Genomic DNA, 25429 nt, shown 5'->3' on the forward strand with positions numbered 1-25429 from the left:
AATTTTTGGCGTTGAATTTATTAAATTTTAAAACAAATTTACAATAATAATAACAATAAAAATAACAACAATAACATTGAGGTTATACTTATTACTAAGAATTACGGCCTAAGTGCATGATCGCATTATCTCTTTGGTCCCTGATTATCTGTCAAAATGTTTGTTTTGTCAAACTATTTGTCTTTTTTTGGCCAGATCACAACTTTCACAACGACGGGGGATTAGCTCTCTCTCTCTAATTTACAATGTGATAAAATTTTGACATGACAATAGACTTTTGAGAGATAAACTTTATCAAGAGGTGGTGTTGGATCATTTTCATGGGGTTTATCATTTTCACAGTGATATACTGTGTTTGAAGTGAAATACTGTGTTTTGTTTGTTTTTTTTTTTAAGTAAACATCTAAATTATTATGTTTATGTGTGTATGTGTTCGTTATCATTACAGTAACGGATAATATCACAAATGCGTTTTTAACCTGTTTGTGTGTTTTGTTGTTTTTTTTTCTAACTAACCTAACTTTGTTCTTTTGCACTTGACTTTCTTTTTTTATCTTATCCTGAGGTTTTTTGCACTTTACTTTGTTCTTCTTTTTCTCCTTTTGCTTTCAAATCAGTCTTGTCTTGTTCCAGTTTTGGCTTAATTAAATCATCTTTGGTTAGCTGCATTAGTTCCTTGTCATCCGCCCGAGAGTTGTGGTCATTCCACTTTTGTAATGTGGAATCGGCAAAGAGGACATAGAGAATACCGCTGCCGATTAACATGGCGGCACAAATGAGGAATACATATTTCCAGGATTCAAAGGTTTGCTAAAAGTTAGGGAAAATTGATTTTATTTAGCCTGAAAATATGCTACAAAATTCGTGCAAGAAATACTTACATTTCCCAATGTCAAAACCCCCACAATATAGGGTGATATAAATCCCGGTAGGACCCCAATCATACCACTAATTCCCAATACAATGCCAGCAAAGTTGGGGGCTATATCCACAATAGATGCCAGGGGGCCGGATGACACAGCACCATGGAACATGGTTGCCACGGTGAGGAAGACAATGGCCGCCGTAGAATTATGACCGAAATAGGCCAAGGCCACCACAACCAGACCCTTGACAATGCAGCCTAAAATAAAATAAATTAAATTTAGTTTGGCCTAAAGGTTGGTCCCCTCTGAAAATAATTGTACTCACAAAATGCCGTAGCCAGCTTCCTAATATTCGTCCTACTCATTTTCTCTGTCCTCAAAAGATAATCGGCAAACAAGGAAAACACATAGGCAAAGATCATGCGCATCAGGTGGGGCAAGCCCGATAATATACCAGTCTGAAATTTTGTAAACAAAAAATATGAAAACCACTTCAAAATTCCTATGAAAAAAAACCCCAACTTACCGCCCGAATATTCCAATTATGTATGACCCGGAAATAAGTGGGCGCCTGTGTCATAAGGGTAAACAGACCCCATATACCACCCCATTGGGCAATGACATTCATCCACACCGGTCGCGAAAGCAATATTGCCTTCCATGGTGTACCTCCAGCTGCAGCTCCTGGTGCAGCCGATTGGATCGAGGCCCCCAATGACTTCTCAATATATCTCACCTCAGCTTCACTTATACGTGGATGCTGGGCCGGTGAATCATAGACAAAGAATAACCATCCCAACCACCACACGGTACCCAAAATACCACAGAAGTGATAGACCCAAACCCATGAACCCCAATGCATGATGTAACCAAAGAATGGATAAAATACTGCAATACCCACAGAACTACCCAAATAGGCGGTGACAAATTTACTACGTTCATTTGGTGGTATCCATTTGGCTGTCAAGACATGCATTGCCGGCCAAGCAAGACCCTGAAATAAAAATTATCCCCATTAGAACCCTATGCAATAAAATATGTATATCTACTTACCGTTACTAACCCCTGCAGAACCCTTAACACAATCAGCGCCCTATAATCCCAATGTGACACAGCCGGTATTAGGAAACACATCCAACACCCAATGGCATTTGCCAGACCAAATACCAATTTGGTGCCGTATTTTTTAGCCAAAATACCTCCGGGAATTTGTGTCACCCAATGGGCCCAGAAAAATGAACCCAATACCAAGCCCTGTTGGTATTCATTCCAATTGAAACGTATTTGCTCGTGGGGAGTATCCTAAACAACAAAACAAGAATGAAAAATATGTTTTTAGAAGAACAGATACAAAATGGAGAATAACAGCTGATAGTGCGAATTTATCTAAGGCCTGAAAGTATGCAGCACGCAACGAAACGAAGAACAAAAGAGACATTAATAGACGAGCTGAAGAGAGTCTTTATAGACGAACTGAATGAAGTCCTTGTAGGCGAACTAAAGGGAGTCTTTATAGACGAGTGGAAGGGAGTCTTAATAGACGAGCTGAAGGAAGTCTTTGTAGAAGAGCTGAAGGGAAACTTTATAGACGAGCGGAAGGGAGTCTTTATAGACGAGCGGAAGGGAGTTTTTGTAGGCGGACTAAAGGGAGTCTTTATAGACGAGCGGGAGGATGTCTTTGTAGGCGAACTAAAAGGAGTCTTTATAGACGAGCGGAAGGGAGTCTTTATAGACGAGCGGAAGGGAGTCTTTATAGACGAGCGGGAGGATGTCTTTGTAGGCGAACTAAAAGGAGTCTTTATAGACGAGCGGAAGGGAGTCTTTATAGACGAGCGGAAGGGAGTCTTTATAGACGAGCGGAAGGGAGTCTTTATAGACGAGCGGAAGGGAGTCTTTATAGACGAGCGGAAGGGAGTCTTAATAGACGAGCTGAAGGTCGTCTTTATATAGACGAGCTGAAGGTCGTCTTTATATAGACGAGCTGAAGGTCGTCTTTATATAGACGAGCTGAAGGTCGTCTTTATATAGACGAGCTGAAGGTCGTCTTTATATAGACGAGCTGAAGGTCGTCTTTATATAGACGAGCTGAAGGTCGTCTTTATATAGACGAGCTGAAGGTCGAGCTGAAGGTCGTCTTTATATAGACGAGCTGAAGGTCGTCTTTATATAGACGAGCTGAAGGTCGTCTTTATATAGACGAGCTGAAGGTCGAGCTGAAGGTCGTCTTTATATAGACGAGCTGAAGGTCGTCTTTATATAGACGAGCTGAAGGTCGTCTTTATATAGACGAGCTGAAGGTCGTCTTTATATAGACGAGCTGAAGGTCGTCTTTATATAGACGAGCTGAAGGTCGTCTTTATATAGACGAGCTGAAGGTCGTCTTTATATAGACGAGCTGAAGGTCGTCTTTATATAGACGAGCTGAAGGTCGTCTTTATATAGACGAGCTGAAGGTCGTCTTTATATAGACGAGCTGAAGGTCGTCTTTATATAGACGAGCTGAAGGTCGTCTTTATATAGACGAGCTGAAGGTCGTCTTTATATAGACGAGCTGAAGGTCGTCTTTATATAGACGAGCTGAAGGTCGTCTTTATATAGACGAGCTGAAGGTCGTCTTTATATAGACGAGCTGAAGGTCGTCTTTATATAGACGAGCTGAAGGTCGTCTTTATATAGACGAGCTGAAGGTCGTCTTTATATAGACGAGCTGAAGGTCGTCTTTATATAGACGAGCTGAAGGTCGTCTTTATATAGACGAGCTGAAGGTCGTCTTTATAGGCGAGCAGAAGGTCGTCTTTATAGACGAGCTGAAGGTCGTTTTATAGACGAGCTGAAGTTCGTCGTCTTTATAGACGAGCTAAAGGTCGTCTTTATAGACGAGCTAAAGGTCGTCTTTATAGACGAGCTGAAGGTCGTCTTTATATAGACGAGCTGAATGTCGTCTTTATATAGACGAGCTGAAGGTCGTCTTTATATAGACGAGCTGAAGGTCGCCTTTATATAGACGAGCTGAAGGTCGTCTTTATATAGACGAGCTGAAGGTCGTCTTTATATAGACGAGCTGAAGGTCGTCTTTATATAGACGAGCTGAAGGTCGTCTTTATAGACGAGCTGATGGTCGTCTTTATAGACGAGCTGAAGGTCGTCTTTATAGACGAGCTGAAGGTCGTCTTTATAGACGAGCTGAAGGTCATCTTTATAGACGAGCTGAAGGTCGTCTTTACAGACGGGCTGAAGGTCGTCTTTATAGACGAGCTGAAGGTCGTCTTTATAGACGAGCTGAAGGTCGTCTTTATAGACGAGCTGAAGGTCGTGTTTATAGACGAGCTGAAGGTCGTCTTTATAGACGAGCTGAAGGTCGTCTTTATAGACGAGCTGAAGGTCGTCTTTATAGACGAGCTGAAGGTCGTCTTTATAGAACACCATTTGTAGGTGTATTTTATCCCTAGAATACCCTTTAGAGGTGTCTTGTATCCCTAGAACTTTTCAGAAGTGTCTCCTATCCATGAAAGACCCTTTAGATGTGTATTCTCCCCATAGAAGACCCCTCTGAGGTGTCGTCTATACAAAGAAGACCTTTAGATGTGTCTTCTCCCCATAGAAGACCCATCTGAGGTGTCGTCTATACATAGAATATCAATTTAAGGTGTCTTCCTATACCTAGAAGACCCTTTTAGATGTGTCTTCTATCCATAGAAGACCCTTCTGAGGTGTCTTCTATCCATAGAATACCCTTCAGAGGCGTATTCTATCCACTTCTTGTACCATAGAAGGCTCTTCTGAGGTGTCTTCTATCCCTAGAAGACCTTTCCCGTTTGTCTTCTATCCATAGAGTACCTTTCTGATGTGTCTGATATCCATAGAATATCCTTCAGATGCGTCTTCTATCCACTTCTTGTATCATAGAAAGCCCTTCTGAGGTGTCTTCTATCCATGGAATACCTTTTTAGGTGTCTTATATCTGTATAAGACCCTACAGAGGGGTTTTCTATCCCCAGAAGACCCTTTTTAGGTGTGTTACATCCATAGAAAACCTTGCAGAGATGTCGTATATCCCCTATATCTATCGATAGAAGATCTTTGGAGGTGTCTTCTATCCATAGAAGATCCTTCAGATATGTCCTCTATCTAAAGAATACCCTTTTTAGGTATCTTCTATCCAGAAGGCCATACATATGTATGGGTCTTCATTCATACAAGAACTCTATTAAAGATACTCCAAAAGACAAATTGTCTATAGATGATCCTTTATAGGGACCTTTTTTCTTTGGAACACCCTATGGGGATCTTATACTTGATAACTAGGAACGCTTTTTAGACGAACTGAAGCGAGCTGTAGGGAGTAGCTCGTCTCTAAAGACTTGCTTCAGCTCATCTATAAAGACTTCCTTCAGCTCATATATGTACAATAAAGACTCCCTTCGGTTCGTCTATAAAGACTCTCTTCTGCTCTTCTTTATGGTTGTGATCTATTCTCCTCCCTTCTCTGCTTTCTATTATTTTGTTTTGATTTCTTTTAAATTGTTGTTTATTATTTATTTCCCTATTTTATCTACAGAGCCGAAATACTCCCACGGGCATACACACTGCTCTGGCGTGAGATTCAATGCCCAGCAATTAACCAAACCGAAAACAAGTCAGCTTCAAAATATGCACAAAAATTTATGTTTAATTTTACCGAATATGAAAACAAAAACAACAAATGACCGGCTTAAATTTAAACTAAACCGCTTGCGCTCTATGCCCCAAGATTGATTACAGATAACGCTATGCGAGCGAGTGAATGGATGGGTTTTAATTCTATCGTGTTAAATTAAATCAGCGCCACACAACGGAATGACAGGCAGGTGATGGTGTGTCATCTTTTTATATTCCTCTGCCTTACCACCCGCTCAATTTATTCATTCATTTTTTGTGTTCTCATTCCTAACCTCCACTTCAACAAATTCATTGACTTACATGCAATGATGCATTCCTTGCTAGATCTGGTTCAAAATTCTCATGCAAACGCCCGGAAGAAGAACTATTATAAAGCTCCGCAGTAGTAGTAGTAGTAGCGTTTATTTCCTCAATAACGCCACTAGTTGTAGTTGTTGTAGTAGTCTTCATTGTTGTTGTCGTCGTACTACTGCTGTAATCGTTTATTTCGCCAGACATTGATGACGCTAATCGTAGTGACGCCGGTAATTCTGCCAAAGCTTCAGGTTCATTGGATAAGGAGGCGGCAGTTGCAGCTTGTGATATCGTTTTACTTTTTGTCGATACCACCATTTCAACAATTGTAATATTCAAATTGATGCGTATCATATAATTGACGGCAAAACCGATAAACACCAAATACCATAAAACGGTTCGGGCTTGGACTGTAAAAAATGGAATAAAAAAAAATAATATGAAATAAAAGTATATTTTTGGAATTTAGTAGTTGAAATATGGAGTGCCGATGTGGGGGAATAAATTTATTTTTATTCAATTCTTAGATTTAACCGATCAATTCCAATTTAGTTGTGTACTGTTTACATTGCAAGGGCAACGATTCCAATGCAATCAGCTGTTTGTTTTACTCGCCTAAAGGTATGCTGCATTTATTAAAGGTATTGCAAATCAAATTAAGATAGAAGCAGAAGAATGTGAGGGGGTCTCATCATCGTCACGGAATTGGAATTTTTCTTTGGCAAGTCCATGCAAGCTTCCACAATAAACCAAAAGCCTTAAAAAATCCTACAGTGACCACCTAAAAGGACTAATGGACACGATTACTATCGTAAGGAGTGACTGACATACTATTTCTCTCAAACTTAAAACAATTTCGAAGATGGACTATGTAGAACCACTACCTTACAAAAATTCACAAATTCAGATGTGTCTTCTATCATTAGACACCCTTCTGAGTTGTCGCCTATCCGTAGAAGACCCTTCAGAGGTGTCTTCTATCCCTAGAAGAGCCTTCTGGAGTGTGTTATATCCATAGAAAACCATTCCAAGGTGTCTTATAATTATAGAAGGCCCTTCACAGATGCCTTCTAACCATTGAAGACTCTTTTTAGGTGTGTTATATCCATAGAAACCCTTGCAGAGGTGTCCTATATCCCTTATATCACATATCTATCGATAGAGGAATCTTTGGCGGTGTCTTCTATCCAATGAAGACCCTTCATATCTGTCCTCTATCTAAATAAGAACCTTCTGAGGTGTCTTCTATTCAGAAGGCCATCCATATGAGTCTTCTATTCATAGAAGAAAACTATTGAGGACATTCCAAAGGCTAAATTGTCTATAGAGGACCCTTTAAATGGACGTTTTTTCTTTGGAACCCCAGAGGTTCCTATAGGGTTTTTATATCAACCTATAACTCTGTAACAGCATTTTTATCTATATTCAATCTTCAAGAGTCTTCTATACCTTTTCCAAAGGAAGAACCTTCTTTTACAGAAGACGACTCCCTAAAGGGAGTCTTTCTAGAATAGCTAAAGGGAGTATGTATAGTCGAGATGTAGGGACGCTCCGTAGACGAGCTGAAAGAAGTATTTTTGGTTGAGCTCAAGTAAGCTTTTATGATGAGCTAAAGGGTGTTCGTTTAGATGAGCTAAATGATGTATTTATCGACGATTTGAAGACTCCCTTTTCTTCTATAAAACTTCCTTCTGCTCGTTTCTAGAGGTTTCTTCCTGGTCGTTTATAAAAACTACCTTCAGCTCGTCTTTAGACGCTGCCTATAGAGACTTCATTCAGCTCGTATATATAGAGTGCCTCCTGTTCGTCTATAAAGACTCCCTTGAGCTTGGCTATAGAAACTGTCATCAGTTCGTCATTAGAGACTGATTTAGGATCGTCTTTAGAGTCTGCCTATAAATACTACATTCAGCGCGTCTGTAAAGACTACCTTCAACACGTCAACTAAAACTGCCTTTTGCTTGTCTATAGAGAGTCCCTTCTATACCCTTCAGTTCGTATAAAAAAAGACTCGCTTCTGTTCGGCTATAAAGACGCTTTTCTATTCGTCGATAAAGACTCCCCTTAAGCTATTCTAAAAAAACTAATTTCAGCTCGTCTACAAAGACTCCTTATGTTATTTGTGAAAGGATGATCTCCCATTTGCCTGATCTTACATCCTTTGGCCTAGGGACCCTTGAAAGGATTGTCTTTAAAAATCCACCCCTGTTGGCCTAGGGACCCTTGAAAGAAATGTCTTTAAAAATCCACGCCTTTTGGCTTAGGGACCCTTGAAAGAACTGTCTTTAAAAATCCACGCCTTTTGGCCTAGGGACCCTTGAAAGAACTGTCTTTAAAAATCCACGCCTTTTGGCCTAGGGACCCTTGAAAGAAATGTCTTTAAAAATCCACGCCTTTTGGCCTAGGGACCCTTGAAAGAAATGTCTTTAAAAATCCACGCCTTTTGGCGTAGAGACCCTTGAAAGAAATGTCTTTAAAAATCCACGCCTTTTGGCCTAGGGACCCTTGAAAGAAATGTCTTTAAAAATCCACGCCTTTTGGCCTAGGGACCCTTGAAAGAAATGTCTTTAAAAATCCACGCCTTTTGGCCTAGGGACCCTTGAAAGAAATGTCTTTAAAAATCCACGCCTTTTGGCCTAGGGACCCTTGAAAGAAATTTCTTTAAAAATCCGCGCCTTTTGGCCTAGGGACCCTTGAAAGAAATGTCTTTAAAAATCCACGCCTTTTGGCCTAGGGACCCTTGAAAGAAATGTCTTTAAAAATCCACGCCTTTTGGCCTAGGGACCCTTGAAAGAAATGTCTTTAAAAATCCACGCCTTTTGGCCTAGGGACCCTTGAAAGAAATGTCTTTAAAAATCCTTGCCTGTTGGCCTAGGGACATATCGTCTGAAGTGTTAAAGTGCCCATTTTTTCTTTACAAAGGAAGGAAGAGGATTCAAAGTTTTTCGTCCTTTTATAAATTCCAATTACAATCGAAATCGCTTATAGCGAGCAATTCCGTCGATGACTTGACCCTCGTTATACGCGATTTCGACTGCATTTTGTCTTCACTTCTTTTTGCTATGAGTGGTCCTTTAACAGAAGTCAATGGTATTATGGAAGCTGGTTCCAAAGCACTTCACCCCCTAAGAAATTCCAATTATTTCATCTACGTTCTCCACATTTGTCAAACTAATCAATAACAATTTCTGATATGCGCTTAAATCGGCACTCCATTAAATATTCAAAAACACTTACCGTTCGACATATTGAACTGATTTGATTACAACAAATAAATAGATTATTATTAATATTTTTTGTTTTGATTAATAATTTCCTGTATCGGATAATTATTTCATTTGTCGTCTTAATCTTTTTCACAGACTGTAAGGCATTTATGATCACAATTGAAATTCCACACACTTCGATGAAATTTGTTATTACGTTATTAGTGTTATTAGCCGATTAGGAATCACCGCCAGCCAATATTGGATTTGAGGTATTGAAATTTATTTTAAGTTGATTGTCGTCACCACCAATAGAAGTATTCCAATTATGTAGTTCAAACGTTGTCCAAAGAATGTGGTGGGTAGTAGTAGGCATTCACTTTCGTTCTTTTTTCTTTGCGATGCCGACAAAATAATAATTACGATGATGACGATAATGATGATGATGGGGATCGTCTTACGTCTTATGATTTAATTTAATTATTATTTTTTTTTATTTTTTAATTTCTTATAATTTCACTTTAAAACACACACAATAAGCCGAGGAACGGAGTAGGATCACACAGCAGCTAGCAAATACTAAGGCACGCATCAGTGATGATGACCGGATTACGGCGACAACGAACGAACGACCCACCAACCAAGCTTCTCTTAGTAGGTGGTGTTCCGAAGAAAGATAGTTACTGACTAAACCCTAAACTAAAAAAAAGAACTATTCAAATGTCTAGTCAACCGTTTTGAATATTTTTTCAATATCGTCACTTGATCTGTCCGCTTGGAATATCACGAGCAGACTGCAATCCGTTTAGCATGGAACGCTTAATAACACCACATCAAATGGTCGGTCGGTTGGTTCTCCCACAGAACAGTTTGTTCTGTACTATTTTTTTTATTTATTGTTTGCAGTGATAACACAGCAGCAACGATCGGCATTCTGACTTTCTTTCTCCTTGTTGTGATCGCCAGAGCAGCCAACGCGCCCGCCGCCATTGTCGGTCGTAATGTTATGAAAATTTACTAGGTTTGTGTGTAATAAACGTAAGAAGAAAACAACTACAACAACGGGCGAGCGTTATATTTATATCTAGTTTTAAAATTTATACCCCACAGTTGTTAGCTGGGCATCAGTAAACAACGTGATGGGCACACGATGATGGCGGTGATAAGTTCAAATTTGCTTTTTTTTGTATTTGATATAAAACTGAAGATATGCATGGTGATAATGTTTCGGGATATTCTTCTTTTTTGCTACATCATCATTTGGATTAAACACTTTTAAGGTTTATCTGTGAAGGAAGCGTCTGGAAACGAATCAAATTTTTACTTCACACGAATCAGATTCACAAAGTCTATAGAAGCACCACTACGCTGTGGATATGTTCAGGCTGCCACAAAGTTATTCGCAGGAACATTGTGTCTGTCAAATGTATTGGCTGCAAAAAAACTGATCCAACACGAGAAGATGCACCAGTCTTCGCTCTCACAGGCAATGGAAAGCTGCTTCTCATCCATCTCAGCTGCTCATTCCAACTCAATCCATGGGAACGCAAATGTACAATTGCAACGAACTTTTCTCTCTTTTCTTTAAATACCTCAAGAAAACTTATGATGCATATGGCATACCTCTTTTTGTCTTTAAGGGTCTTCTAAATGCAACAGAGCACCACTTGAGGTCTGCTAAAGGCAACAGAAGAAGTCATGAGGACTTCTATAGGCAAAAGAAGCCTCTTGAGGTTATCTATGGGCAAGACCTCTTGAGGTTTTCTATAAGCAACCAAATTTCTTTTAGGATTTTCCATGGGCAGGCAAATACCTCTTGAGTTCTTCTATAGGCAGCGAAAGATATCATGAGGTCTTCTGTAGGCAACACAAGACGTTTTGAAATCTTCTATAGGCAACAGAAATTAACTTGGGGTCTTCTAAAGGTTTTCTATTGGCAATCGAACACCTCCTGAGGTCTGAGGTGTTGGTTGCCTACCTCCTGAGATCTTCTATTGGCAACAGAACAGACATCATAAGTTTTCTTGAGGTGTTTAAAAGACAACAACAGACCTCTTAATGTCTTATTTATGCAACGGAAGAATTCCTGAGGTCTTCTATAGACATCAGAAGACCACTTGAGAACTTTTGAAGGCAACAAAAGACCACTAGGGGTTTTCTAAAGGCAACAGACGACATTTTGAGGTCTTCTATAAGCAACAGCACATATCTTGAGGTCTTCTAAAGGCAACCGAAAATCTCTAAATGTTTTTTATTGACAATAGAACACCTCCTGAGGTCTCTATAGGCAACAGAGGACCTCCTGATAACTTATATTGGTAACAGAAGACCTCTGGAGGTTTTCTTTAGGCAAAAAATACCTCGTGAGGTCTTCGAGAGGCAACAGAAGATCTTCTATAGGCAACAGAAGACCTCTTGAGGTCTTTCATAGGAAGCAGAAGGTCCCTTGAGGTCTTCAATAGGAAACAGAAGACCCCTTGAGGTCTTCTATAGGCAACGGAAGACATTTTGAAATCTTCTATAGGCAACAGAAAATATCTCGGGGTCTCCTAAAGGCAACAGAAAATCGCTTAACGTCTTCTATTTACAACAGAACACTTCATGAGGTCTTATATAGTCTGTTGCCCACCTCCTGAGATCCTCTGTTGGCAACAGAAGACCTCATGAGGTTTTCTTTAGACAAGAAAAGACCGTATGAGGTCTTCCAGACGCAACAGAAGATCTTCTATAGGCAACAGAAGGCCTCTTAAGGTCTTCTATGAAAAACAAGAAAAACTCTTGAGGTCTTCTAAAGGCAACAGAAGACCACTTGAGATATTCTGTAAACAACAGAAGACATCATGAAGACAGCACAAGGTCTGCTATAGACATCATAAGTTTTCTTGAGGTCTTTTAAAGACAACAACAGACCTCTTGAAGTCTTATTTATGCAACAGAAGAATTTCTGAGGTGTTCTATAGGCGTCAGAAGACCACTTGAGGTCTTCTAAGGCAACCGATAATCTCTTAAGGTTTTCTATTGACAATAGAACACCTCCTGAGGTCTCTATAGGCAACAGAGGACCTCCTGATAACTTATATTGGTAACAGAGGTCTGATAAAGACAAAACCAAACCTTTTGAGGTTTCCTATGGGCAAGACCTCTTGATGTCTTCTGTAAACAATAGAAGAGCCAACAAAAGATCTTATATAGACAACAGAAGGCCTCTTAAGGTCTTCTATGGCAAACAGAAGACCTCTTGACCTTAAGGTCTTCTAGAGACAACAGAAGACCTCCTGATATCTCATATTGGTAACAGAAGACCTCTTGAGGTTTTCTTCGGACAACAAAATACCTCGAGAGTTCTTCGAGAGACAACAGAAGACCTCTATAGGCAACAAAAGACCACTTGAGATATTCTGTAGACAACAGAAGACCTCTTGAAGACAGCGAGAGGTCTGTCATAGGCATCATAAGTTTTCTTGAGGTCTGATAAAGACAAAACCAAACCTTTTGAGGTTTCCTATGGGCAAGACCTCTTGAGGTCTTCTGTAAACAATAGAAGTCCTTTCAGGGACTCCTATAGGCAACAAATACCACTTGATTTCTTCTATAGGCAACGGAAGACATTTTGAAATCTTCTATAGGCAACAGAAGTATCTTAAGGTCTTCTAAAGACATCAGAAAATATCTCAAGGTCTTCTATTGGCAACAGAACGCCTTCTGAAATCTTCTATAGGTAACAGAGACCTCTTGAGGTCTTCCATACGAAACAGAAGGCCGCTTGAGGTCTTCTATAGGACAGAGAGGGTCCCTTGAGGTATCCAATAGGCAACGGAAGATCTCTTAAGGTCTTCTATAGGTAACAGAACACTCCTTGAGGTGTTCTAAAGGCAAAATAACACAACCGGAGATATTCTGTAGACAACAGAAGACCTCTTGAAGACAGCGAGAGGTCTGTCATAGGCATCATAAGTTTTCTTGATGTCTTCTAAAGACTACAACAGACCTCTTGAAGTCTTTTATAAGCAACAGAAGACTCTTTAGGGTCTGCTATAAGCAGCAGAATACCTCTCGTGGTCTTTTATAGGCAGCAGAAGACCTCTTGAGATCTTCTATAGGCAATAGAAAATATTTTTAGGTCGTCAAAAGGCAACAGAAAATCTCTTAAGGTTTTCCTTAAGCAATAGAACACCTCCTGAAGTATTCTATAGGCTACGCAGGACTTCCTGAAACCTTCTATTGGTAACAGAACGCCCCTTTAGGTCTTTTTTAGGCAACAAAAGACCTCATGAAGTCTTCGAGAGGCAACAGAAGATCTCCTGAGATCTTCTATAGGCAACAGAAGACCTCTTGAGGTCTTTCATAGGAAGCAGAAGGTCCCTTGAGGTCTTCTATAGGAAACAGCAGACCTCTTAAGGCCTTCTAGAGGCAACTGAAAACATATTGAGTTCTTTTGTAAGCAATAGAAGACCTCTAGAGGTCTTCACTAGGCCATAGAAGACCTCTTAAGGTCTTATATAGGCACCTGAGGATCTATTGAGATCTTCTGAAGGCAAGAGAATAACTCTTGAGGTCTTCAATAGGCAAGAAAAAAAAAACGCTTGAAGTCTTTTGCTGACAAAAGCTGACCTCTAGATGTTTTCTATAGGCAGAAGGTCTCATATGGTCTTCGAGAGGCAATAGAAGATCCCCTAAGATCTTCTATTGGCAACAAGAAGATCTCTTGAGGTCTTCTGTAGGTAACTGAAATCTTATTGAGTTCTTCCGTAGGCAATAGAATACCTATTGAGCCCTTTCAATAGGCAAGAGAAAACCTCTTGAGGTCTTCTACAAGCAAAAGAAGGCATGTAGAGTGTAGACGTCTTCTGTAGCCAACAGAGGACTTCTTGAGGTCGATGAATGACGATTTCCCCACGCGAATAACGAAAACCCTTTATCCAATCAGTGCGGCTTCCCGATTGGAGGGCCAAATTCGTGATACCTGCAGCTCGTCTGACTGAATAAAGGGATCTTTTTTACCAGGCCACACCATACGTATTTTAATCAACAGTTCTAACGTAAAGTAGCATTCTTAACACCTACCGAGAATACATTGTTCTCGGTACACTAAACAGATGCCCCTCCTGCCAACATAGCCCTCACGACACCCAGCGTACTGAAACAAATGGTACCTCTATAGACCCTTTCTGAAACAAAGGGTGCTTCTATAGACGCTTTCTGAAACAAAGGGTTTTTCTATAGACAGTTTCTGAAATAAAGGGTGATTCTATAGACCCTTTCTGAAACAATGGTTGCTTTTATAGGCCATTTCTGAAACAAAGGGTGCTTCTATACACCTTTTCTGAAACAAAGAGTGCTTCTATAAACCCTTTCTGAAACAAAGGGTTTTTCTATAAACACTTTCTGAAACAAAGGGTGCTTCTATAGACCCTTTCTGAAACAAATGGTACCTCTATAGACCCTTTCTGAAACAAAGGGTGCTTCTATAAACCCTTTCTGAAACAAAGGGTGCTTCTATAAACCCTTTCTGAAACAAAGGGTGCTTCTATAAACCCTTTCTGAAACAAAGGGTGCTTCTATAAACCCTTTCTGAAACAAAGGGTGCTTCTATAAACCCTTTCTGAAACAAAGGGTGCTTCTATAAACCCTTTCTGAAACAAAGGGTGCTTCTATAAACCCTTTCTGAAACAAAGGGTGCTTCTATAAACCCTTTCTGAAACAAAGGGTGCTTCTATAAACCCTTTCTGAAACAAAGGGTGCTTCTATAAACCCTTTCTGAAACAAAGGGTGCTTCTATAAACCCTTTCTGAAACAAAGGGTGCTTCTATAAACCCTTTCTGAAACAAAGGGTGCTTCTATAAACCCTTTCTGAAACAAAGGGTGCTTCTATAAACCCTTTCTGAAACAAAGGGTGCTTCTATAAACCCTTTCTGAAACAAAGGGTGCTTCTATAAACCCTTTCTGAAACAAAGGGTGCTTCTATAAACCCTTTCTGAAACAAAGGGTGCTTCTATAAACCCTTTCTGAAACAAAGGGTGCTTCTATAAACCCTTTCTGAAACAAAGGGTGCTTCTATAAACCCTTTCTGAAACAAAGGGTGCTTCTATAAACCCTTTCTGAAACAAAGGGTGCTTCTATAAACCCTTTCTGAAACAAAGGGTGCTTCTATAAACCCTTTCTGAAACAAAGGGTGCTTCTATAAACCCTTTCTGAAACAAAGGGTGCTTCTATAAACCCTTTCTGAAACAAAGGGTGCTTCTATAAACCCTTTCTGAAACAAAGGGTGCTTCTATAAACCCTTTCTGAAACAAAGGGTGCTTCTATAAACCCTTTCTGAAACAAAGGGTGCTTCTATAAACCCTTTCTGAAACAAAGGGTGCTTCTATAAACCCTTTCTGAAACAAAGGGTGCTTCTATAAACCCTTTCTGAAACAAAGGGTGCTTCTATAAACCCTTTCTGAAACAAAGGGTGCTTCTATAAACCCTTTCTGAAACAAAGGGTGCTTCTATAAACCCTTTCTGAAACAAAGGGTGCTTCTATAAACCCTTTCTGAAACAAAGGGTGCTTCTATAAACCCTTTCTGAAACAAAGGGTGCTTCTATAAACCCTTTCTGAAACAAAGGGTGCTTCTATAAACCCTTTCTGAAACAAAGGGTGCTTCTATAAACCCTTTCTGAAACAAAGGGTGCTTCTATAAACCCTTTCTGAAACAAAGGGTGCTTCTATAAACCCTTTCTGAAACAAAGGGTGCTTCTATAAACCCTTTCTGAAACAAAGGGTGCTTCTATAAACCCTTTCTGAAACAAAGGGTGCTTCTATAAACCCTTTCTGAAACAAAGGGTGCTTCTATAAACCCTTTCTGAAACAAAGGGTGCTTCTATAAACCCTTTCTGAAACAAAGGGTGCTTCTATAAACCCTTTCTGAAACAAAGGGTGCTTCTATAAACCCTTTCTGAAACAAAGGGTGCTTCTATAAACCCTTTCTGAAACAAAGGGTGCTTCTATAAACCCTTTCTGAAACAAAGGGTGCTTCTATAAACCCTTTCTGAAACAAAGGGTGCTTCTATAAACCCTTTCTGAAACAAAGGGTGCTTCTATAAACCCTTTCTGAAACAAAGGGTGCTTCTATAAACCCTTTCTGAAACAAAGGGTGCTTCTATAAACCCTTTCTGAAACAAAGGGTGCTTCTATAAACCCTTTCTGAAACAAAGGGTGCTTCTATAAACCCTTTCTGAAACAAAGGGTGCTTCTATAAACCCTTTCTGAAACAAAGGGTGCTTCTATAAACCCTTTCTGAAACAAAGGGTGCTTCTATAAACCCTTTCTGAAACAAAGGGTGCTTCTATAAACCCTTTCTGAAACAAAGGGTGCTTCTATAAACCCTTTCTGAAACAAAGGGTGCTTCTATAAACCCTTTCTGAAACAAAGGGTGCTTCTATAAACCCTTTCTGAAACAAAGGGTGCTTCTATAAACCCTTTCTGAAACAAAGGGTGCTTCTATAAACCCTTTCTGAAACAAAGGGTGCTTCTATAAACCCTTTCTGAAACAAAGGGTGCTTCTATAAACCCTTTCTGAAACAAAGGGTGCTTCTATAAACCCTTTCTGAAACAAAGGGTGCTTCTATAAACCCTTTCTGAAACAAAGGGTGCTTCTATAAACCCTTTCTGAAACAAAGGGTGCTTCTATAAACCCTTTCTGAAACAAAGGGTGCTTCTATAAACCCTTTCTGAAACAAAGGGTGCTTCTATAAACCCTTTCTGAAACAAAGGGTGCTTCTATAAACCCTTTCTGAAACAAAGGGTGCTTCTATAAACCCTTTCTGAAACAAAGGGTGCTTCTATAAACCCTTTCTGAAACAAAGGGTGCTTCTATAAACCCTTTCTGAAACAAAGGGTGCTTCTATAAACCCTTTCTGAAACAAAGGGTGCTTCTATAAACCCTTTCTGAAACAAAGGGTGCTTCTATAAACCCTTTCTGAAACAAAGGGTGCTTCTATAAACCCTTTCTGAAACAAAGGGTGCTTCTATAAACCCTTTCTGAAACAAAGGGTGCTTCTATAAACCCTTTCTGAAACAAAGGGTGCTTCTATAAACCCTTTCTGAAACAAAGGGTGCTTCTATAAACCCTTTCTGAAACAAAGGGTGCTTCTATAAACCCTTTCTGAAACAAAGGGTGCTTCTATAAACCCTTTCTGAAACAAAGGGTGCTTCTATAAACCCTTTCTGAAACAAAGGGTGCTTCTATAAACCCTTTCTGAAACAAAGGGTGCTTCTATAAACCCTTTCTGAAACAAAGGGTGCTTCTATAAACCCTTTCTGAAACAAAGGGTGCTTCTATAAACCCTTTCTGAAACAAAGGGTGCTTCTATAAACCCTTTCTGAAACAAAGGGTGCTTCTATAAACCCTTTCTGAAACAAAGGGTGCTTCTATAAACCCTTTCTGAAACAAAGGGTGCTTCTATAAACCCTTTCTGAAACAAAGGGTGCTTCTATAAACCCTTTCTGAAACAAAGGGTGCTTCTATAAACCCTTTCTGAAACAAAGGGTGCTTCTATAAACCCTTTCTGAAACAAAGGGTGCTTCTATAAACCCTTTCTGAAACAAAGGGTGCTTCTATAAACCCTTTCTGAAACAAAGGGTGCTTCTATAAACCCTTTCTGAAACAAAGGGTGCTTCTATAAACCCTTTCTGAAACAAAGGGTGCTTCTATAAACCCTTTCTGAAACAAAGGGTGCTTCTATAAACCCTTTCTGAAACAAAGGGTGCTTCTATAAACCCTTTCTGAAACAAAGGGTGCTTCTATAAACCCTTTCTGAAACAAAGGGTGCTTCTATAAACCCTTTCTGAAACAAAGGGTGCTTCTATAAACCCTTTCTGAAACAAAGGGTGCTTCTATAAACCCTTTCTGAAACAAAGGGTGCTTTTATAGACCCTTTCTGAAACAAAGGGTGCTTTTATAGACCCTTTCTGAAACAAAGAGTGCTTCCATAGACCCTTTCTGAAACAAAGAATGCTTCTGTAGACAGTGGAGAATAATTAGGCCCACTGTTTATGGATATCTACTCCACAACTTTGTTCTTATTTAAATTTCGCCTCACCTAAGAACATAGTATCTAACTAACGTTTTTTGTTGGTCCCCCATATAATTTCCAATATTTAAATTTTCCATTGACATTCGGTCAGAGAAACATCATAAAGATATAAAATAAAAAACAAAGAAGTTATTGGTCTAATAAGGTTAGTTATGACATACATTAGGGCTTATTAAGATAAAACGTTCCGTTCATATCTTTGAAGCACTTTTATCAAGCGTGGGTAATGACTATATAATTTTTGTTTATGTTTCTGCGTTCGCGAATAATCGGATAAGCAATATTTACATTAGACCGAATTTCACCAAAGCGACTTGGTAACATAATACAAGTCAATTTGTTTTTGTATTTAATTATTCACATTTATTTTTCGTTCCGCCAAATTAGAAATAACTCAATTAACCATAATATCCAAATGGTGGACAGGTTAGTAGTAATATGGTAGTAATATATATCATATTTGTAATAATAGTAATAATAATTATAATCATATAAATGTATTTAACATATATGGTTGTATGTGTGTATGTATATTTTGTAGTAAATGAAGGTGTGTGTATGAGTGACAAAAAGCTATTTCACAAAATGAGAAATATAAAGTGGGATTTTAAATTCCATCTTTGAGGTTAGATGATGCTGAGACAAATTTTCAAAATATGTTCCCTGATGTCTAAAGGACTTCATTAAAAAATAGCAGAACTCTTTTGCTCCTTATGTGAAATGGCTCCCTCTGGATATAATACATGTATCTGTAGTGGGATTCTCTAACTCATTATTGGTTATGGACAAAAATCGCTAAAATACGGTAATTAACGAAATTTGCCGATAAGTTAGCAACCAAAATAAAATTGTCGCTCCTACCGATAGCAACTTTTGTTAACTTTTATCGGAACTTTTCATTCATAATTTTGCGTTTTAATTTTACCCATCATTGTCGATAACCAAAAAATTATTTACAGAATTCCACTACTGGGGGGTATGGATGTGTGAGTGTGAGTTGATATTACAAAAAAATATATGTCTGTATTTTATTTATGAAAATAAAAATGAGAAAAGAAACGTAACGTAATTCAAGTTATACTAGATTTACATACAATAACGACAAAATTTTGTTTTTCCTCTTTTTTTACTTCTGTTTTAGAGCCTATTCAGCTTCACTATTATCTAACAAAGAAACGTTTAGGGGAAATCGACCTGCTTCCCAAGCAGCTTCCCATAAACGGCTCCACATTCATCCCACATTCTCATAAGACATGGCAGGACGATCGGTACTCATGCCACCGGCTGTTGTGGCGGGATTACCAAAAATCGATGGTGGATGATGTTGCGACTGCTGTTGGTGATGTTGTGATTGCTGCGGCTGTTGATGCGGATTGTGGGCATGATGTTGCTGCTGTTGACCACCACCGGGTTGTTCGCTACGTATCTGGGGCAGCGGAAACATTATGCCATGTGTCATTTGTGGATGATGTAGATGTTGTTGTTGCTGCTGTTGTTGTTCATTGGAAGGCGGTGGTGGAGGTGGTTGTTGATGGGCACTCTGATGTTGTTGATGGGCAGCCTCAACATGTTTACGTTGTTCGTTTTGTTGGTGTACCTTTTCAGCGGCCGATTCTTCGTATTTCTTTTGCAATTGAAAGAGAGAATGGGGTATTTGCTGGGGGGCATGCAGCGAAGCCACACTACTTGTGGCCACGGCAGCTGCTGCCGCCGCCGCTGCTGCAGCAGCAACCTGCTCACGTGAATGTTGCTGTACACGATCCACTTGCGACTGAGGTGAAGGCTCCTTTTCAGTTTTATCGTATTTCTTTTGCAGCTGATACATACTGTGCGACAATTGGGTATGTTGTTGTGGTAGTTGTACCTTTTCATTGGGTGTTGTACTACCTGAAGACTTTCCCGAACTTGAAGAAGATTGTGTGTGAGTATGATGGGTTTTCTCCTGCTTAATGGGTGACTTTTTCTGATAACGTTTCAACACCTGTATCAATTCACTTTTAACATCGAGTCGTATATCTTCCGGGACCCTTTTGATTTCTTCATATAAAGAGAGTAGAAAGAGTTTATCGGGATCACGACTTTTCCTTTTTTTACTCTTCTTTGGGAAGGCATCTTGCATAAATTGTAAAAGTTTCTCCTCAAAGGCAGCTTCCCGGTGAAAAGCAGCTGAGGCATGTTGTTGGCGTCTCATTAGATGGGGATGTAAACCACCCGAAAAGGCGGGATGATTGGGCATAATGTTGTGTTGCTGCAAGGTGCCCGTTGAATTTGAATGATCACCATTATGACCAGTCATTTGGGCTACGTTTCCCTGACCAAATGGGCCCGCCTGGGTATCTGCATGATTTGAAGAGCCAGGCGCATCATTAGTTTCACCATCATTGGTATGATGATCTTGTTGTTGGGCATGTTGCTGTTGTTGCTGCTGCTGCTCCTTTTGATGTTGCATATGTTGTTGGCCACTGGATACAGCAGCCGCTGTGAGTATGGCATCACAAAAATGTTCAGGGACATAATCGAAACCGGTTATAAAATTCTCCGGTTTCAATTCACCATTCATTTCCTCATAGAAATATTCCGTGCCCACAATATCAATTATATCGTTGTCTTCTTGACTTAATTCAATGCCAGGTGGCGGTGATCCCCCAGCCATTTGGCATCGCTTCAACTCGGCAAGTTTTTTGCGTGTCGTTAAACGCATATCACGCCAGCACTGCAAACAAAACAAAATTGATAAATTTTTGTAAAAAAAAAATGATTTATTCCACCTACCTTTTTCCATTGTATAATGGTCTTTTTTGGTCCAATTTTATTCAAGGCCTCTTGGATCTTTTCCCAATACCATTCTTTTTCTTTTTTCCCCTCCATGTATTTGGTCTCCCTCAATAGGGTAATTAGCATTTTCTTCTGTGGCTTTGTGACACGATCCTTGAATAAAATATTGAAAACCTTGAATTAAGAAAATGAAAGAAAATGCCAACAATTCGAAAAGTCACACAACATAATTGAAGAGTATTTAAACATAAATAGATGCATATAGAAGTTATTCCCGTAAATAAAGCATTTTTGAGTGAATGTTCCCCATACCATAATCTATCATCTAAGACGACATGAACATGTCACATAATCCAATGTTTTAACAGTAATAAGACTGCTAACACAAGTGATTCGGTTCCATGTTGCAATAATAAAGGGTTCCAAAAGTATAGTGTACCATTGAGCCCTTTCAAAGAATCCGATATGATTACCCCCATTATTTATTATAAGTTTCCTTTTGTAATTGTTTGGAATTTTCAAACAGATTTATAGCTTTCAGGTAATCTTTAAACCTAAATGTGACCATTTAAATAAAAGGATCACGTTCTTCGTATTAGTTTTTAATTTGAAAGTTATATCTTAAAAGTCCTCCAATAGTATTTGTAACAAAGCCTTAACCTTAAAATCACAACTGATTTTGTTTAAAATTAAATCAAGCAACAAGTTAAGTTTTATTTTGTATTTCACTAACGTCCAAGATCTATTTAACAGGTCACGTAAGTAGCACAATAACAACTCTGTTTTTGGCAAAAATTCTTCAATATGTCAAAACGTTTGTTTACGTTTTCATACAATTTATTCACAATAAAAAAAAAATTGACAGATTGAAACCAATCATCTGGTCATTTTACGCCACCTTATTATTTCATCATGCTAACGTCCTTCTCTATAAACATTCACAATAGCCTAATTAGAACAACTACTATTGTCTACGCAAGAGACGCTGTAGACCTCACAACGTTATTGTGCATGATTGACAGATGAACAATCATGGGGCAAGAAAAATTTTTTATCAACATTTTTGTACCTGTTTGATTTTTTTTTTTGTACTGTTATTCACATACAATGACAAAATTGCCGCCCATAGGCCCTCATTCACAATAAACAGCAAAATAACCCCATTATTCTTTAAGGGGAGTACACACCATCAGTCAAAACTGACAGTCAACGAACTTTTGCTACAATTTTCTGGCAAATAAAAACTTTTGTTTAGGTAATAATGCTTGATATACAATATGTAAAGTATTATTTAAAGATTAGGAAAGTAATTATTCAGCTAGACTTTGACATTAATAAAATAGACCTCGATGACTGTCAGTTTTGTTAGCCGGTGTGTACTATGCTTTACCAAGATCTATTTAACAGGTCACGTAAGTAGCACAATAACAACTCTGTTTTTGGCAAAAATTCTTCAATATGTCAAAACGTTTGTTTACGTTTTCATACAATTTATTCACAATAAAAAAAAAATTGACAGATTGAAACCAATCATCTGGTCATTTTACGCCACCTTATTATTTCATCATGTGCTTTACTCTTTTTGCTTCATTATTTCTTCGCTCTCTCCTAATCTCACATCAATCAAAAATTCCATCACCCTACTGTTGCCACCCTGTTTCATATACAAAATTCTTCTTCTTATTTTACAACTACCAATGAATTGATAACACGGCTACCAGCAATCCAAGGGGGAAGATGGGGGGGCTTCATAAAAGAATCGACGGAACATTTCTTTTGCATTTATTTCTTGTTTAAAAACCAAACAAAACACTAAATTTTATTCGCTCAACTCACCATTTTAGCAAATAATTAATGTTTTTCTAACGTACGCGACAATTTTTGCACTATTTACCGAAACAGAAAGCAAAGAATTTATGAATTTTCACACACTGTTGTTCATTTTCTTCTTGACTTCGACTGACTGTCGTTCTCGTTCGTGGTATTTTTGGTGTTGTCGTTGTAGTTGTTTGTCGCTCTCACCATCTCACTCGCTCACAAAACGTCAAATTATTTGAATCAAAAATACCCAGTTGGAAATTTTAGGGTTGTCGTTTGTCATCAGAAGATTGATTTTGGGGGAAATTTAAGGGCTTAAATTTCGTTTCCATGGAACGTTGTGAAATTCTTGCCAATGTTACGCTTATCATACTAGGCGTTTACACCAGACAGTTTGTCTTCAAATACAACTCTGATTCACTAACACATACATATATTTGTCGCTTGTCTCCCAGCTGTCCATCATTTTTTCAAAGACAGTCGGGTAACAAATTTTTGACATTTGTTGTAAAAATAAGAGAGATAATAATTCAAATGTGCTGAAAACAAAAGAATATGTACAAAAACAAAATAAGTGAACGGAAAACGAAAAGAAATCGATGATTTTCATTCATAATTTTGCAACTGCTTTTAGAGTTGTCTAGACGCCTACGTCACACAGGCAAGTTTTGGGTTTTTGACAATCAATACACGAATTCAACTGTCCTGTCATGTGTAACCGCAGGGATACCGATAAATAGTTTTTTTTTAATGGGCAGTCCATATATCCCGTGATGTATGATGGTCACACGGCAGCGGGTTCTTTCGTACCGGATTGACCCGAAACCATTGTGTTTCGGCCAGCGGCTGCCAACCCAGCAAAAAACCTATGCTTATATGTAGGTTTCTAGCTGCTACAACAACAACAACAACTTACTACTAGTAAAAGAACTTCGTTTTGCATTTCCTGTTTTTTTCCTTGAAGAATGGAACATCCAAGGTTCATTTATGGGTACTTTAGACGATATGTTTTTTACATATGAGTTGTCACTACTCCCATACAAAATGTACAGTTAGGCAAGAAAAGTATTGCAAAAACCAAAATTGTAGAAAATTTTATATTCATTGTTCGTTTATGCCAACAAATTATGTAAAAACTATACGGGTTTTTATGCAAATCTCTTGCTATAGGTCCTTACAACAATATTCCGTCAAAATATGCAAAGGTTATTTGCGATTTATAACAAATACGGTCAAAAATAAGAATTAACTACTACTTGGGGGTGAAAATAAAAGTATTGCAACGGGAAAATCAGTACTATAAAACTATAAAATTTTTCCAATTTTTTGCGGTCATTATGCATTTTTATGACTTTTGCGGCTAATAATAGACTAACAGTATTGAATGTAATAAAGTTCAGTGATAAAAAATGCGCTCATGGAGGGTCTTCAGACAGGTAAAAAACGCATGGGACAATATTAACAATAAACAATGACGAATCGGCCACAGGCAAATATGCCAAGAATGAATATTTGACTCAATATGTATTGTAGGATAATGGAACAATGCAAAACAGTCCGATTTTGGCTTTGAGAACATCGAAATATCTCTGGAAAGTATATGGAAAAAATTGACACTAGTGTAGTATTTTGAAACGACCTACGACAGAGCACTTTTTCGTCTCTCAATGGTCATGGTAGAATAAGAAAAGGTAGCAGCAATATACAGCTGACTGAACTGGGTTGTAACGTTAGTGTCAAATTTCATATGACATTTTATACATTTATTTCTATTTCGATGTACATTAGGGACATATATTTTTTGAGAAAAAAAAATATATCATTCGGAAAAAAAACATTTCTCAGAAAGACTTCTTCATATCAATGATATGTAACCTCCTCCAAGTTTGAACGATAAGCCGCGCAGTAAATCCCCGCTTGTAGAGGCGATACAACGTTTGTTAATATGTGAGGTATTTTGTTAAAATTTAAAAAAATTAAGCCCTAATAAACATGTGCTTCTTTGATTTCTAAAACAAAACATTGAAACAGCTTCTCCTTTTTCTATGAATTTTCAGCGACCCCAAACTTTTCTGCAAGAATTCTACTTTCTGCGAGAATTTATGCATTTAGTGGAATGATGTGGAAACATAAAAATTGAAAATGTAACGAATTTTCATTCATGTTTTCTAAAATATTCAACCAAATGTGAAAAATTATTAGTTTTTTAAATTCCAATAATTTATAGACATTTCCTTGTTTTGTTTACAAATACAACTGGCAGTAACGTTACAAACAAAAACAAATTCCTTTGTGGTTGTTGTTCGAGTTGTATTTGTTGTAGTATTAACTTTACCTTGTATTTGTTCTACCATGCTCAATGGTATTGATATGATACAATTTTTACTAAGTGGATAGATATTATCCTCTACTATCATAATAAATACAAAAAATTGCGCCAAATCCAATAAAACCCATCAAATATGGAAATTAAACCGCTACTGGAGAAGCTGGAATACCGAATATTTGGGTACTATATTCTTTACCATGGAAAATAGTATGCGAAATTGGATTCACGGATATAATAATGATTGGGAAGACATCCCCACTTACATCATTAAGAAATATTTAATAGTCATTAGTCTGAAAGTCAGAAAAATCGATCCCGAAAGCTCAAACAAAGTCAACTACCACCATTCCAAAGACCAGATCATGACATGTTAATCTTATTTGTGTAAAATGCCGATGTAATATAAC

At 38.3% G+C, this 25429-nt stretch overlaps 2 protein-coding genes across 3 annotated transcripts; both read right to left on the reverse strand.

The window, feature by feature from the left end:
- LOC141404602 (sialin-like) lies at positions 1–10079 on the reverse strand. Its single transcript, XM_073988065.1, has 7 exons — positions 9057–10079; positions 5826–6229; positions 1920–2168; positions 1393–1860; positions 1192–1324; positions 882–1123; positions 1–810 (listed from the first exon to the last, which is right to left on the reverse strand). Exons 1-7 carry the CDS (start codon positions 9064–9066, stop codon positions 556–558), a joined length of 1761 nt encoding a protein of 586 aa, XP_073844166.1. The 5' UTR covers positions 9067–10079; the 3' UTR covers positions 1–555.
- An 8353-nt stretch (positions 10080–18432) lies between these two features.
- On the reverse strand, positions 18433–23152 carry LOC141404932 (uncharacterized). 2 transcript variants are annotated; one of them, XM_073988776.1, is made up of 3 exons: positions 22712–23152; positions 20873–21028; positions 18433–20813 (listed from the first exon to the last, which is right to left on the reverse strand). In XM_073988776.1, the coding sequence occupies exons 1-3, from the start codon at positions 22712–22714 to the stop codon at positions 19332–19334; spliced, it is 1641 nt and encodes a 546-aa protein (XP_073844877.1). In that variant the 5' UTR covers positions 22715–23152; the 3' UTR covers positions 18433–19331. The 2 variants fall into 2 exon arrangements, with proteins under 2 accessions (XP_073844877.1, XP_073844876.1); XM_073988775.1 differs by having other exon boundaries at positions 20873–21049; positions 22712–22903.
- Between the last annotated feature and the right edge of the window lie 2277 nt (positions 23153–25429).

Source organism: Musca autumnalis, unplaced genomic scaffold, assembly GCF_047663935.1.
Source record: "Musca autumnalis isolate F117 unplaced genomic scaffold, ASM4766393v1 scaffold_5, whole genome shotgun sequence".
NCBI classification, from domain to species: domain Eukaryota; kingdom Metazoa; phylum Arthropoda; class Insecta; order Diptera; family Muscidae; genus Musca; species Musca autumnalis.